This window comes from Pleurodeles waltl, chromosome 1_2 (genome assembly GCF_031143425.1).
Source record: "Pleurodeles waltl isolate 20211129_DDA chromosome 1_2, aPleWal1.hap1.20221129, whole genome shotgun sequence".
Lineage (NCBI taxonomy): Eukaryota > Metazoa > Chordata > Amphibia > Caudata > Salamandridae > Pleurodeles > Pleurodeles waltl.
The window spans coordinates 1,199,012,401-1,199,026,598 of NC_090437.1; the positions used below are offsets into that span (position 1 = coordinate 1,199,012,401).

The following is a 14,198-nucleotide window of genomic DNA, read 5'->3' on the forward strand; positions in this document are numbered from 1 at the left end:
GACTTAGGTAGCTTGAGAAAATTGTATCATATAACGATGGCTTGATGGCTTGGAACCCCGGCACTCAGCAACTGCCAAGTCACTTGGATTCACCCTGGACATCAACCTCTCCCTCAAGGAACACATTGCCCAAAACACTGCTCTCTTTTAAAGAAAGTCCATTCATTTCTTCCAGAAAGCGACTTTAGAACTTCAGTTCAGGTCATCATCTTCTAGCATCTGCATGGTGGTAATGCCACACCCCATGGCCTCTCAGATGCACCACTGGTACCCGCTAGGGGCATCTACTTGATGCCACTCGTCTCATCCAGAGCTTGAAAAAATATGATTGTGTCACTCCCAGCACATTGGAACTTGGCTCCCCTATCTCTCCTGCACCATCTTCAAAACCAGCTGCATCATTTACAAAGCCATCATGACCATCATTTCTTCTTATCTTCTAGGCAAGCTCACTATAGTTGGTAGATCTTGGCACACCTGCAGCCAGAACACCATCAGGTCAAGAAAAGTGTTTCCTATTTTAATTCCCATAGGGAATTGAACACAACTACAGCCCGAACCCCTGGACAGAATTACGCCAAATTTTTTAGAAAGGGTGCTTTTGGTGCAGAAAGCACACTTTTTATTTGGTGTAAATCCGTTCAGTAGTTTTAGAGAAATTAAAGGAAATCCAAATTTTTATATCTAGGGACTTCACAAATACCGCCGATCTTGTGCTGAGGTCTGGTTGGCTGCCAACACTTCAACCATCCGCTAAGGTTGGAACCAGGCCCTAAGTGATTTGTCCAGAATCACAGACTGTTGAGCGGACGCCGAGGCTTGAACCCGATTCCTCAACTTCACGCCAGCTGCTCTGGCCCTCAGGCCACATCCTCTCCCCTATATATTGTGGAGAAAAGTCTGCCACCAAACAGTGCAATCCTTAGCATGAGTAGAGTGACCGTATATAGTAGTATAATAAATATATTAATCTAACAAGTAAGATAATTTCTATTGCTGATATGTTTAGGGAAAATCCGTGTGGAAGAGCTGTGCGCAAATAGTCCGATTCCACAAGTCACTGTTGCAAGGCACCGCCATCTAGTGGAGTTTGCTAAAATAGCAGTTCTGAACATTTTTAAATTGTTTTCTCAAGCTGCTGTAAGGGTGATATCAATAACAACACGTTGATTTACAACACAATGAGGCAACTATTTCCTGGTGAACAGTGACTGGGGGATTATTTTAGTTTGCGGGAAGATTTTATAGGCAGTGGTTTATATACAAGAACAAACGTGTTAGGCACCAAAACCTGGTTCTCTGAGAAACCCCGTGTAGCCACGAACACTTATGCATAAGTGTTATTTCCACACTGTCAACCTAAAGTCCATGAGGTTTGCTCTTCCGACCGGGATTCGCTGTTCTCTGACAGATAATCTCAGTGAATTCCATATTATTAGTATTCTGGCAGCACCAATTGGCAGCTGCCTTACGAAAAATGTGTCTAAAAAGAATTCCAGAGAGTTTTTTGAGTACATCACCTGAGAGAAAAATACAGAGAGCTGCCTAATCATTAATAGATTTGTAACTTTGTCCTATGCCTTTCATAGAAGGTGGATTTTTATTCACTAATTGATGTCTTGTGATGACCTTACGTAATTTGGATAATTTGGTGCAAGACCCTTCACAAAACATTATGGAATCCTCTTTCAGTTATCAATATATTCCATACCGCAAACTGCGCGTGGAGAAGTTTAGATCAAGGGTGACAAAGGGGGCACACATGCTGGTGATGTAAGCACGGCTCTCATTGGCAGCCTTTCCCTGTTTATGATTGGAGGAGATGCTGGGTAGTGTTTGTACTGGACCACGCATACTCCATATTTCTCTCGTTTTTACGTTCCCTGTCTTCCCCAGTTTCTCTTTCTCCCTCTTTCTTTAGTTACCACCATTTCCCTCTTTTCTCACGCGTTATCGTATTTTCTCACCTTTCTCACAATCTTTTTATTTTCTCTCTCTTCCATCATTTCTGCCTCCACCGATTGTTTGTTAAACATATCATTTGTATAAAGCTTCTGCTACTTCAAGACCAATCAATTTGCTTCTCTTTGGACAAAGGTTTGGTGTATCTCAAATACTTAACCTCTTAGGACAGAAATAAATGCGGCTTTTTTCATCTTCTTGCTCTTATGCGGGTTTTTTTTCCCTATTATTACGTTAATACTAGTCATGCCCCTTTTGAAAGGGGGAGAAGCAGAAAAGAATGGATTTGGGAGAGTTGGGGGGCTGAGGGGAGGTGACAGCATTTGTTGTATGATCTGTTTAGTTTTTTGTTTTTTTTTCCAAGTGCAGTACCCGCTGCGTCTAAAACATATTTGTAGAGCAAAACCTATGGCACTTGATAGTTTTCTATTCTGTTTTTGCAATTTTCCATTTTATTAATTTCATTGCACTCTTTAAGCCAGTGGTTCTCAACCTTTGATTTCTGTGAACAGCCATTTAATCAATACCTGATTCCAGGGACCTTAGGCTGAATCATTATTGAAGGCCTGGGACCCCCACTGAGTCATTACTTTAAGATGTACCCTTGCTCAAGTATTTGGGTAAATTGAACCTAAAAGTAATGCACAAAAAATACAGAAAACAAGCATTCATCATACAAATACATTGATACACAATGATGAAACATTTTATTTAGTTCAAAAACAAATATAGAAAAACTTTTTATTTTAATGGGATGGTTGGGACTTTTATAAATGCAACCGAGGCCTGTAGTGTAACAAAGCCCCCTGCAGCCTGTGCGGAGCGGGTCGACTCCTGAGCTCCAGGGAGCCCCCGCAGCACAGCACCCTGGCCTGAGAGCTCATGAGTGAAGAAGTGGGGGTCCTCCTTGTTCTTTACAGGGGGCTCCTTGCAATTTTGTTAAGCCACTGACTGAGGCCTCTCATTGTCCATACTTTATTCTGGTTGATGCATTTGCGCTGCCCCCATGAATCAATCTGAGGATACCAACTTTATTTTTAGCCTGTATTTGCAAATTCCTTCACATTTACTCAACATTTTCAGTTTTACATTTTGTTACTTTATTTACATATACTTTATTAATTTGTTAATGTTGTTTAATCTTCTATGCAGTTGCGGAATCCCCTGTGGAGACATTGTGGTCTCCCAGAGTTCCCCAGACCACAGGTTAAGAACCACCGTTTTTAACCATTCAGCCAACACATTTTGCTCACTGTTCCTCATTGAACCTTTTTAAGGCTTAGTAATATATTGTTCTGTTTTTTTATGTTAAAACATTGAGACCTCAGTGGCCCAATCCCTCCTGACTCTTGGGCTGGCCTGCCAGGAGGCGATCAGTCCTAGAGACAGAATATCCCTCAACATTTTTTACTTCCAGATCCTGATTAAAGAGAATACATTGGTGTCACTCAAAATAATGCTACCAGATGCACAAAACATTATGAAAGCAAAAAAAAAAAACACACTAGTTTTTCTGTCACCCTAGACATGAATTCAGGTGAAATCCTGTATAAATGCTCAAGTAAAATGATCACCAAGGGCAGCAAATCCTCGGATGCCTCCTCTTGAACAAAGCCAGAGTGTGTAAAAAGATGCATTAGAAAGTAAAAAAAAATTCTTGAAAGCTCTCTAATGGTTCCGTATGTTTTTGGCGTGCTCAGATACCTTTCAGCTTTTTGTGAATGAATAATAAGCATTTAGTAGGCAGGTTTTCTCATAGTTTGAGTGATCCTGTAGCCGTTAGACAGGCTTCTTCTTTCGGCTTGGCCGAAGAAATACCGTGGGTGTGCTGACGTGCATTCACAGGCATCTAGAACATCACAGAAAATGTGAGTTAGTGCATTTCTGATTCTTACTTCCATTTCTGACAGCAGTTTAATGACGAGCTCCTGTTCATCAGACGATATAGACCAGGAGGAGATCCAGCTGGCACTGGAAGCGGCAAAAATTGCTTCCAGGGAGAAGATCCGATCGCGGTTCCACAGCAGCAACGACCTCATACACCGGCTTTTTGTCTGCATATCAGGTGGGTTTTCTACCTGCTTTGTGAGTCTGGGTTGAGCACCATATTCAAGAAGACTAAAAGGACAATGACTCATATTTGAGAACAGAAACTATTGAGTCATTAGTGTTGGTGCTAAAAAGGACCAGTGTGTGTCTGCTTATCTAACTAGTTAAGAAATACAAAAAAGTAATGGGTGGAATGCCTTAAAGCAGTGGTTACCAACCTTTTGATTTCTGTGGACCCCCACTTTAACATTAATGGAACCCAGGGACCCCCACTGAATCATCATGGGAATCCGGGGACTCCCGCCTGAGTCATTACTGGAAGCTGGGGACCCAATTTGTCAATATTTGTTAATACTTTTTAATTTTCTAGGCTCTCGCGGACCCCCTGAGATGGCTTCGCGGACCCCCAGAGGTCCCCAGACCACAGGTTTGGAACCACTGCCTTAAATAATCTCAGCCACTGGTAATTACTCTTGGCCACATCGTAGTCCATTGGGTTTTTGCCCAGTATGCCACTATCCAAAGACAGGAATCAACCATTTGCAAATCATCCTTGGTCCTGCTCCTATAGGAACAGTTCACCCCAGACTGCCGGACCTGGCCCCTCTGGACTGGACAACAAGTAACCCAAGACCGGGTTTGGCCTATGTGGGCCTGAATAGTATCGTGCAGCTTGAGTCCTGTGGCACAGTGAGCACAGGACCCCTCCTGTGCTCAGTGCTGATTTCAGATGTCCTGTGATGACTCTGCTCATTTCATATGCTCTAGTTGGGTTTGTGTGTCTTGTTACTTAGGATATGTTAGATATGATTTGTTTCAGTTTTTGCCAGGAGTGAACATATGATTGTATAATTCAATGTTTGTTTGGAAATTGGTTTCCTCGATACTTTAGGTGTTGCCGACCAGCTGCAGACAAACTATGCAAGTGACTTGAGAAGTATCCTCAAGACCCTTTTTGAAGTTATGGCAACGAAACCTGAAACGGAGGACAAAGATAAGCAGAAGAAAGGTGAACGCACCCAATTGTCATATGTCATCTATTGCTCATTTATTTTCAGAAGGTTTAGGTTAATCATTATAAAAAAGCTTTAGAAGCAAATGACGACAGTCAGTATCGCTGTTGAAGCTATTCGCCCCTAGATACTCTAGCGTAGTAACAAGTTATTAGACTGACTTACTAAGATCAACCGAAGAAGCTGCTTTATAACCGCTTACCTCACAGATAGTGTGACCAGAGTGCTTTACCCAGCGGATGGATGGTGCTCCCTCTGTGTAATTTGTCATTTTTAGATTAGGGTACGTGAAATTGTGTCCCCAAGTCAAGAGGGCTCCATTGGTGTTATACAATGGCACTGTTTATAATCCTTCAGTGGCATGCATGTTTATTTATGCTTATATGCGCATGAAATTGGTGTAGGTACCAATACAACTGCCTTACAATCCGGCATCTGACTCTGAACCGAATAGAGTATTGTCCCATTGAATGGACAAACAAGTGGCTACAAATTACCACAGTTTAAATAGAGATCAAACTAGTTTATGAAAACTTCAGCCAAGTTTGTTGGGTGACACCTGAAGTTAATTGGCTGGGGGTATGGTGGGGCAGACAGCTGTCGGTAACGCATTAAGTGGGGTTCACCATTACAGCAGATTTCATTAAAATTCAGAACGGTACCCAAGAATGGTAATGCACCACACACCTATTCCAGAAACACCTATCTTAGATTAGATTAGATTGGGAAGAACCCTTACCAGCTAGAGATTGAAGTTCTAAAACCTTTGTGCGAGACCCAAAAAAGATCTAATGAAAGTTATCTCGGTGTCACTCGCATGTGATAAATTATATTTACTGTCATTAAACATCTTTAGAAGGTACATTCCCAACTGGTCTAATAAGATCAAGTGTTAAACGCTACCTCAAGATCCTTATTTCTGAGCTGTTTGTCAAAGCAGTGCCAGGCCTTAAACACCCCTACAGGGGACTTAGTGCTTCAGTACATATTCAAATCAACTCACTCGAGCTAAAGTCTTTTGGATGTGCCTGCTTTTCACTAGCCAATATTGATATTTTACTTGGAGCAATCTTCCTGGGAATATGTGTAAAATCTCCTTGTTATCGTTCTGGTGGACCTGCTTGGATAGTCTGTTTTTTTTTGCTATTGAACTGTATAGTGCTTGCAGGCGGTCAGTCCAAATTGATTTTTTAGTGACTCACATTTGAGGCGTTGTGCCTACTACAGAGGGTACACAGGCGTAAGGCCCTATGTATGGCGTCAAATTGATGCCCTAGCGCCTAATAACATAAGCCATTTGTCAGATGCTGATGCAAAATGATTCATAATAATAAAGTTGGAAAAATAATGTTTAATTTAAATTTATCTATACATATTGTTATATAATGTTACCATATATTTTCAGAATAATTGTAGTGGTAAAATATAAGCTACCCATACATTATGGTTTTCCAAACCCGTGCAGACCCTACCACCTATTTGTGCGACTAGTAAGTGCTTCACAACCTTTTCATGAAAGCTGTGTATAACCAGAATATACCTAGGCAGTATTCCCCCAGTCTCTGTCATTATATAGTTTTGTTTATTCCTCCTTTTTTCCAACAATGTTTATGGACACCCTTGATCAGCGTTTTCATAATTCGTTGCCCCCTAGCCCTGCCTTTCTTCTTTCTTTCATCTTTCTGACTTGACTAATGCACATTATGTCGAAAATCCTGTTTATTGACTGCCACCTACTTCACGCCTTTTCCCCGTTTTATAACAACTACTTCATCGTCTCTCAAGAACCAATTGTGTCTTACTCAGATAAGGGGCGGTTCCACCCAGTGGCGATGATAGTTTAAACTATGCACTGAGAAAAGCAATAAGTAAATTGTAGCAGTCAGTTATCAAACATCTCAAAACCCATTGTGAGGGTGAGGTATCTTGTTGAGGGACCGTTTTCTCCCTGCATACCTCTTTGGTGAGTTACCCAGCCTGAATATATGTGCCAGGGAAGTTGAAGGTATCAGGTCATAAGTCGTTTTTTCCCGTGGCAATATATCTTGTGTCCATTGTGGATGGTACAGTCCTTGAAATGGATGACTAATGCTCAGGTTTAAAAAGCATCTCTAGGTCAACCTTTTTGTTATCTTTAAACTCTGAATCTTATGACTACAATTGAAAATTGTCTTTTATGGTACAACGGACCTCACCTTCTGGGAACTAATTGTCAGTGCAAGTGTCCATACCGTGATGACTTAGGTTACGCTGGCAAGTTCACCTTCCTCTGTGGATGCAATTCTTCAAAGTCCCACACTGCCCAATAAATTTCCCCAGGCCACAAGATTTCTCCCTGTCAACAGCCATTGAGTACACCTCTCATTCAGTATAGCACAAGATGAACATCAATTGACCTCCTACCCCAAATGCAACAACTCATCCATCAGGACATTTTGAAGGAGACGAAGACCTCCTTAATTTCTGGCACTATCTTCTTGCTCACTGGTATCCAGGGAGCCAAAAAGAAAGCATAAGAGGTACAAATCCCACTCCAGGTTGTAAACACATCCCTGACTCAGCCATTTGACCACTCCATTTGGCTAGTGATTCCTGTCTCTTTTCTAGGAATAGGCAGAGTATGTAGTTTGGCTCAGCCTCTACCTCTACAAATCCCAGAGAAAAAGGAGGTGAACACTGGGTATTTCACCACTGCTATTCTATCAGCAATTTGTCTTTATCCAGCTACATCAGTATCAAAATGCCCTTCATTAATGGTCCGCTCCACAGGTTTTTGATCCATTGTGGTTTGATGAGAACATGAAGAACATGTTACTTACTCCCTTAGTACCACACAACTTGGTGCAATCTATATAGGTGTATCACAGGTTTTCCCATCCTAATCAGGACCATGATTTTTTTTTAAACATATTTTATTGCTTTTTCGATAACCAACATCGTGAAACTTTCAGTGACCAACATGGTCTGAAATTGGTATGAATTTCACATTGTACAAGTCGTTGCTTTGTTGGCAGTATGTACATCAAGTCCCCCGAGCCAATATTCGTCCTCAACTCCCCCCACAACTGACATCCCCCTCCCACATCCCAGTTGTGCAGCATAATCACAGAGCAAGCATTAGCACACACCCAGCCTGATCCCTGCCCCGCATGAGCCTCATATGACAGGTCTGTTACCCTTCTGGCAATCCTTTTCCCTGCTCCTTAGTTTTCTATCATGGGGATCCCGCAGAAGAGTCATCTGGCTGGGCCTCAAGCATCTGAGCTCCTCCACCAGGACCGACCAGCTCCAAGCCTTCTCTGACATGCCACCAAGCCTTTGTGCTTCTAGGGTCAGCACCGCCCTTTCGTAATCTGCCCACCGCAGGAGTTCTTTACGTCAAAATAGTGCACGCGGGCCCTTTGTGGCTTTCCAGTTACGGGTGATCTCCCGCTTCGCTTGAACCCCAAGTCTAGAAAGCTGCTTGTGACCCTGGAATTGGCCATATGTGGGAAGTTGCTCAGTAGACAGTAAGCGGGGTCCGTTGGGATATCCTTTTCAATTAATGTTGAGAGGGTATCCAGAATTTCGTACCAGTTATCCATCTAACTGTGGGAAACTCCAGAACATATGCAGAAATCTTGCCCCTTCCTCTCCACATTTAGGGCATCCAACCTCTGATGTTCTAAGCATCTTATTCAACCTTTGTGGAGTGAGGTACGCTCTGTGAAAGACAATGAAGTGTATTAATTTGAATCTGGCGTTGCGTGAGATTTTATGTACCCTGTTCACTAACGCCTCCCAAAATGCATCTGTAAAGGGGCCATCCATATCTGCTTCCCATTTCTGTTGTATTTGCGTTAGGGACGGTATTTGGCAGCAGTGTATCTTGCGATACAGGCAAGTGACTGCTTTCCATGTGCCTGCTGCCGTCGCTATGTATGTGCAGCCCGGATGCAAGGAGGGTTCGACTCCCCACAGGCCCCAGTGTTGCCTGATTGCTGCCAGAATGGCCCCATGTACTAGAAAGTGCTGTGAACTAATGTCCCACTCCGCCTGCAGTTCGTGAAACCCAGCAGCGTCCCGTCTCTAAAAAAAAAAAAAAAAGTCCCCACCCGGTGCACCCCGCCTGCTGAAGCCGATTGACTCCTCCCCTGTGAGCACTGTAGGCTAACGTAGCCAAAGATTCAAGTGGAAGGTCGCCGAGTAGGGACGTCTAGTGGTTGTTTTTCAGAGACATCTGATCTAGCAGTAGGCCACCACTCTTTGCTCTCTCATCTCCCACTGCTCTTGATCAGGGAACCCCAGAAGGAGTCGGGCGAGCCCAGTCCCTGAAGGAGTGCCCAACCGTCTTTCGTTCGGCAGGCTCTGTTGGCACCACTGCCACTGCATGAGGTATTGCAGCTGTGCTGCCAAGTAGTAGTCCTCAAAGTTTGGTGCTGCTAATCCCATATCAGAAGTGGGACGTTTCAAAGTGGTTAGTGCAACTCTTTTGCGCCCAGTACCCCATAAGAGGAATAGTGTCAGCCTATCCAATTTTCCAAACATGGCCCGCTGGATTTTAATTTGTAATGCACCAAAATAATAAAGCAAACGCAGTAACGCCACCATCTTTAGTAGGGCCACTCGTCCCATGACAGATAGCGGCAGTGTTTTCCAAAAATCTATAGTCTGTCTTAGGGAACCTATTGCCCTGCCGATGTTACACTGTAACATATCATTGTGGTCATGGCATATCCTTACTCCTAGATATGTAATCTGATGCGGTTCCCAGGAGATGAGGTCCTGGGCCGTCGGTGGGAGGGCATCGGGACAGACTAGGAACTGGCAGGTCTTCTCCCAGTTTACTCGTAGACCGGACATCTCTCCATATGAGTGTAGTAATAATTGGGCCCCTGTTGGGTCTCTCTCCGGATCCTGTAAAAATATTAAAATGTCATCCGCGTACAACGCGATCTGTTGGTGCTCCGCCTCTATGGTCGGGCCCCTATATTCATTCCCCAATCAAGCACGGATGGCCAAGGGTTCTACCGCCAGAGCAAATAAAAAGGGAGGCAGTGGGCTGCCGCGCTGTATTGTAAGGCTCAATGTTATGAAAGCACACATTTTAACTCTTGCACGTGCTTCTGCCTATAAGAGCTTGGCCCAGAGTAAGAATCCACTGCCCAAACCTTAGTAATACCTCCCCCAGGAAGTCCCATTCAAAGCTGTCAAAAGCTTTTTTTGATGTCAATGGATAAGACTGCTCCCTGTGGTGCAATGATCGGGGCGTTCTCCAGTATTAGCAATTGCCGACTGATGTTTTGGGCTGTGTTATGATACGGGATAAAGCCCGTCTGGTCTCTGTGTACCAACTGTGGCATATGGGCTAGCAGCCGAGAGGCTAAAATTCTACTAAGAATTTTGTAGTCTGTGTTGAGAATGGACAGAGGGCGGTAGGTTTCCCTGTTTTAATAGGGGGACCATCAAGGCCTCTCTGGTCGTGGGAGGGAGAGTCTGCAGTTGTCTGGCTTCACTGTAGACGGCTACCAACTTAGGCGCCATTCGCACCGTGAAGATAGCATAGAACTCCACAGGGATCCCATCTGACCCCGGTGTTTTCCCTCTTGATAAATGCTGTATGGCTGCCCGTACTTCTGGGAGTGTTATTTCTCCCCCCAAAGATTCTGCCTCCTCTACCCCTAGTTGAGGGAAGGCCAGCGGCTGCAGAAATTCTGCAATTTCAGAAGGGGTGACATGCGATTTACTTTTGTACAATCCCACATAGTAGTTATGGAAGGCCCGTTAATCTCAGCCTGTGTAGTGACTGTATGTCCCAAATCTACTTGTATCTCCACTATTGGGAACCGTCGTACGCTCTGCAAAGCCAACCATGCTAACAATTTGCCAGCCTTGTCTCGAGTCGTGTGTTTTTATCATGTAATTTCTGTAGTTGTGACAGAGCGGAGACGTTCCATTAGGAACTCCACCTGCTCCTTGGCCTGCAATACCGCTTCCTTGGTCCCCCTCCCCTTCGCTAGTTCGACTTCCTCCTGCTTCAGTTTTGCTTCCGTGGCTAGTGTTTCTCGCAACAGGGTACATCGTATCCCCACGGCCTCCGCGATACATCGACCCCTTAGGACCGTTTGAAGGTGACCCATTCCATCCCTCTGGAATCCGTTAATTCTGCGTTCTCTGCATAATACTGTGAGATACAAGTTCCTATTTGCCCACTAAAGGAAGGGTCCAAGAGCGCCTCTGGACGGAGCTTCCATGTGGGTATGGGCAGAGGGTCTGTGCTGCAGCGCAAATACAGTAGTACGGGGTTGTGATCAGATATGGTTCTAGTAAAGTATTCTACATCACGAATCTTCTGATGAAGCGGCAAAGAATTTGTCTAACTGCACATGTAAATATGAATATTCAAAGCCGTCAGGGTTAATCACTCGCCAGGTGTCCATCAAGGCCCGGTTGCTCTCCCAGTCCTGAAGTGTGCCAGACAGTTTATGGATCACAGTCCCGTCCAGAGGAGGGTGTGATCTGTCTTGGTCACCTCCAATTAGTACTTCCCCAGTGATATAGGAAGCCAATTGCCGGGATAGCTCGTTAAGGAAACCTGCCTGCTTAACGTTCGGGTATAAATGTTAATGACAGTGATGTCTCTCCCATCCAGGCATCCCCGGAGCGCCACAAAACGCTCCTGTTGGTCCACCCTATGGTCCGTGCATTGAAACGGGACCCCAGGTTTGACCCAAATCAGCACTCCACTTGCAAATGCTGAGTATGTCGTATAGTACAGCTGTCTCCTCCACCTCCTTTGTATGGCTTGTCCTTCCTTCTGCAGTAGGTGTGTTTCCTGGAGTAACGCAATATGTGCACCCCTACAGGACAGATATGAAAATACTTTAAACCGTTTAGTAAATGTATTGATGCCCCTCACATTCCAGGAAATTATAACACGTTGGTTCTGGCATTTTGTATGCTACTATCTTTTGGTGGTACTCTAGTCCCTCCTGCTGGTCGCTCTAGAGAGTGCCAGGGCCATAGGCTTGTGTGTAGTGTATGAATGTCCCCGGTGTTGTCATGCTGCACTTTCCCCTCATTGAACGGACAACAGTTTAACTCCCCATCCCCTGGACTGGCAAAGTAATTCATATCTGAACTGTTCAAAGATACCAACATTGTGGTATCCTCCACCTCTCCGGATGAGGGGTGGGTGAGGGTCGCCATAGAAATGTAAACATGGGATGCCCAGGCCCCTCATATTGATTTGGGAGACGGCCCCAGTTCGTGCTGAAATGTCCGCTGTGTATTGTCCAGTTTGCAGCCCAGGCCAGTCGCCTGCTTCCGGCCCCTGGGTGGTCGTCATGCTGGAACAGGGGGGTTGGCCACTCTAAGAAGGCTTCCCCAGACATTCTCCTGTTGATCACAGCAACCACCAGTTTCAGATTAGTTCATCCGCCGTTCTGGGGGTGACCACAGGAAGATCCTGCTCAGAGTCTGATAGATCTGTTGATTCTGAATGGTTTGTTTCAGGGCTCTGGGCTCCCTCGACGGTCCGTCCCTGTCCATCTGCTGAGTTCCATTAGTGGGAGCAACGGAGCGAGCGCGTCCTTCAAACTCCACCACATCCGCCAATGCCCGATGCTGGGCCTGTTGCACCTTCTCTGCCGTGGGGGGGGGAGGGGTCCCCTCGCCGCCCCGCCCAATACCCACCACACATCCCCCCCCCCCCCTCCCCACCTGGTACTTTTCGGGCGTGCCGTCTGCCAGGCATGCACACCCTTGAGTCCTGCAGAGATTGTATTTCGATCCAAGACCACACTTCCTGTGGGGTGTTGAAGAAAAGGGCAAGACCCTGGGATTGTACCCTCACCCTGGCCAGGTAGATCATTGCATACGAGATTCCTATTTCTCTCAGTTTCCGCTTCGCAACCAGGAAAGTGTTTAGGCGGGGTTGGACTTTCCTCGAATAGTCTGGGAATAGCATTACCTTATTATTGTACATCATGATGTCCCCTTTTCCTCGAGCTTGTGCTAGAATTGTGTCCCTGTCCTTATAATGCAGGTGGCGCGCTATTATTGCTCTTTCCAGAGCAAAAAAGGTCGATAGCCTGGAAGGTGCTATTTCATCTTTGATCCACTGTTCAAGGAAGGTGATCATGTCTCTGCCCTCTGCTTTCTCGGGTATTTCCAGAATCCATATATTATTACGGCTGGACCTATTCCCCGCATCATCAGCTTTCTTTTCTAGGACCTTGACCTTGTTCTCCAGTTCTGTGATTTGTTCTTATGTACTGGCCACTGCAGCTGCTATGTCTGCTGCTTCTCTCTCCACCGGCATCACTCTCTCGGCCAACTGGCTATGATCGTCTTTCAGTAGGCCAGACTCAGCTCCCATGGGATCAGTTTTTGTTTCTAGGGCCTCACGAGAGGCCGTTATTTCTTGGATTATATCACCCAGGGTAGGGCCTCCTGCAAGCGTTCGGGGAATGTCTCGCTATTCTAGTGTGTCCAGTCCCGTCAGCGGCATCTCCTGCACCGTGCCGGTTTCTCTTTCTGCTGGCCTCCCCCATGATGAGGTAATTAATGCGGACCGGCCTACACTGTATCAGGGCTGTGGTCCAGTCCCTTCTCACTCGTTGCGTGCAATGTCGCTGGGGGCCACTCCTTGTAGTTCCCCCACCTCTACTTGGGAGTTCTCTTGTTCTGGGCCACACTCCTGAGCCAGCCAGTGACTATGCTCATTCAGCGCCCTTTGTCTTGCACCCAAGCGCCCTCCTGTCCGAAGATATTTCTCACAATGATTGGGTCCCCATCCGTGGGCCTCAATGGTCACTCCAGCCTCCAGAGCGACCCACGTGGGCAGGAGGGGGGCGCCGGGCAAATGCAGGAGCAGTGTCTGAGGAGGGGGCCCCTGCAATAGGGCGCACTATTTCCTTCTTCTCTGTGCCCCCGTGGGGTCTCGTCTGCAGATGGTGCTCCCGTTACAGTAGACGGTAAAGCACGGGGTTCAGGTCCCCCACTCCCCCAAGACCTTTCTGGCCTCCCCCCTCGGTGCATTGGGCCTCCCGAGGTCCCAGAACCCTCAGCTCCTACAACTGCACCCAGAGGGAGGAGGCAAATCAAACCAAGCAGTCAGCAGGGAGGGGTGGGGGGGTGCGGGCAGTTGCTCCCCAAGCAATCCCTCCTCTCAGTGTGGGGGCCACAGGCCAC

General features: G+C 45.9%; 1 protein-coding gene across 3 annotated transcripts in view; it reads left to right on the top strand.

Moving 5' to 3' along the window:
- The window catches only part of ZFYVE28 (zinc finger FYVE-type containing 28), a 516,457-nt gene that overhangs the window by 467,743 nt on the left and 34,516 nt on the right, over positions 1-14,198 (top strand). For 2 of the 3 annotated variants that reach the window (XM_069203698.1, XM_069203708.1), the window contains 2 exons: positions 3,873-4,027; positions 4,904-5,020. In XM_069203698.1, the coding sequence (XP_069059799.1) occupies positions 3,873-4,027; positions 4,904-5,020 (272 nt within the window). The remainder of the gene's footprint in view (positions 1-3,872; positions 4,028-4,903; positions 5,021-14,198) is intronic. The other variant, XM_069203689.1, reaches the window with a different exon arrangement.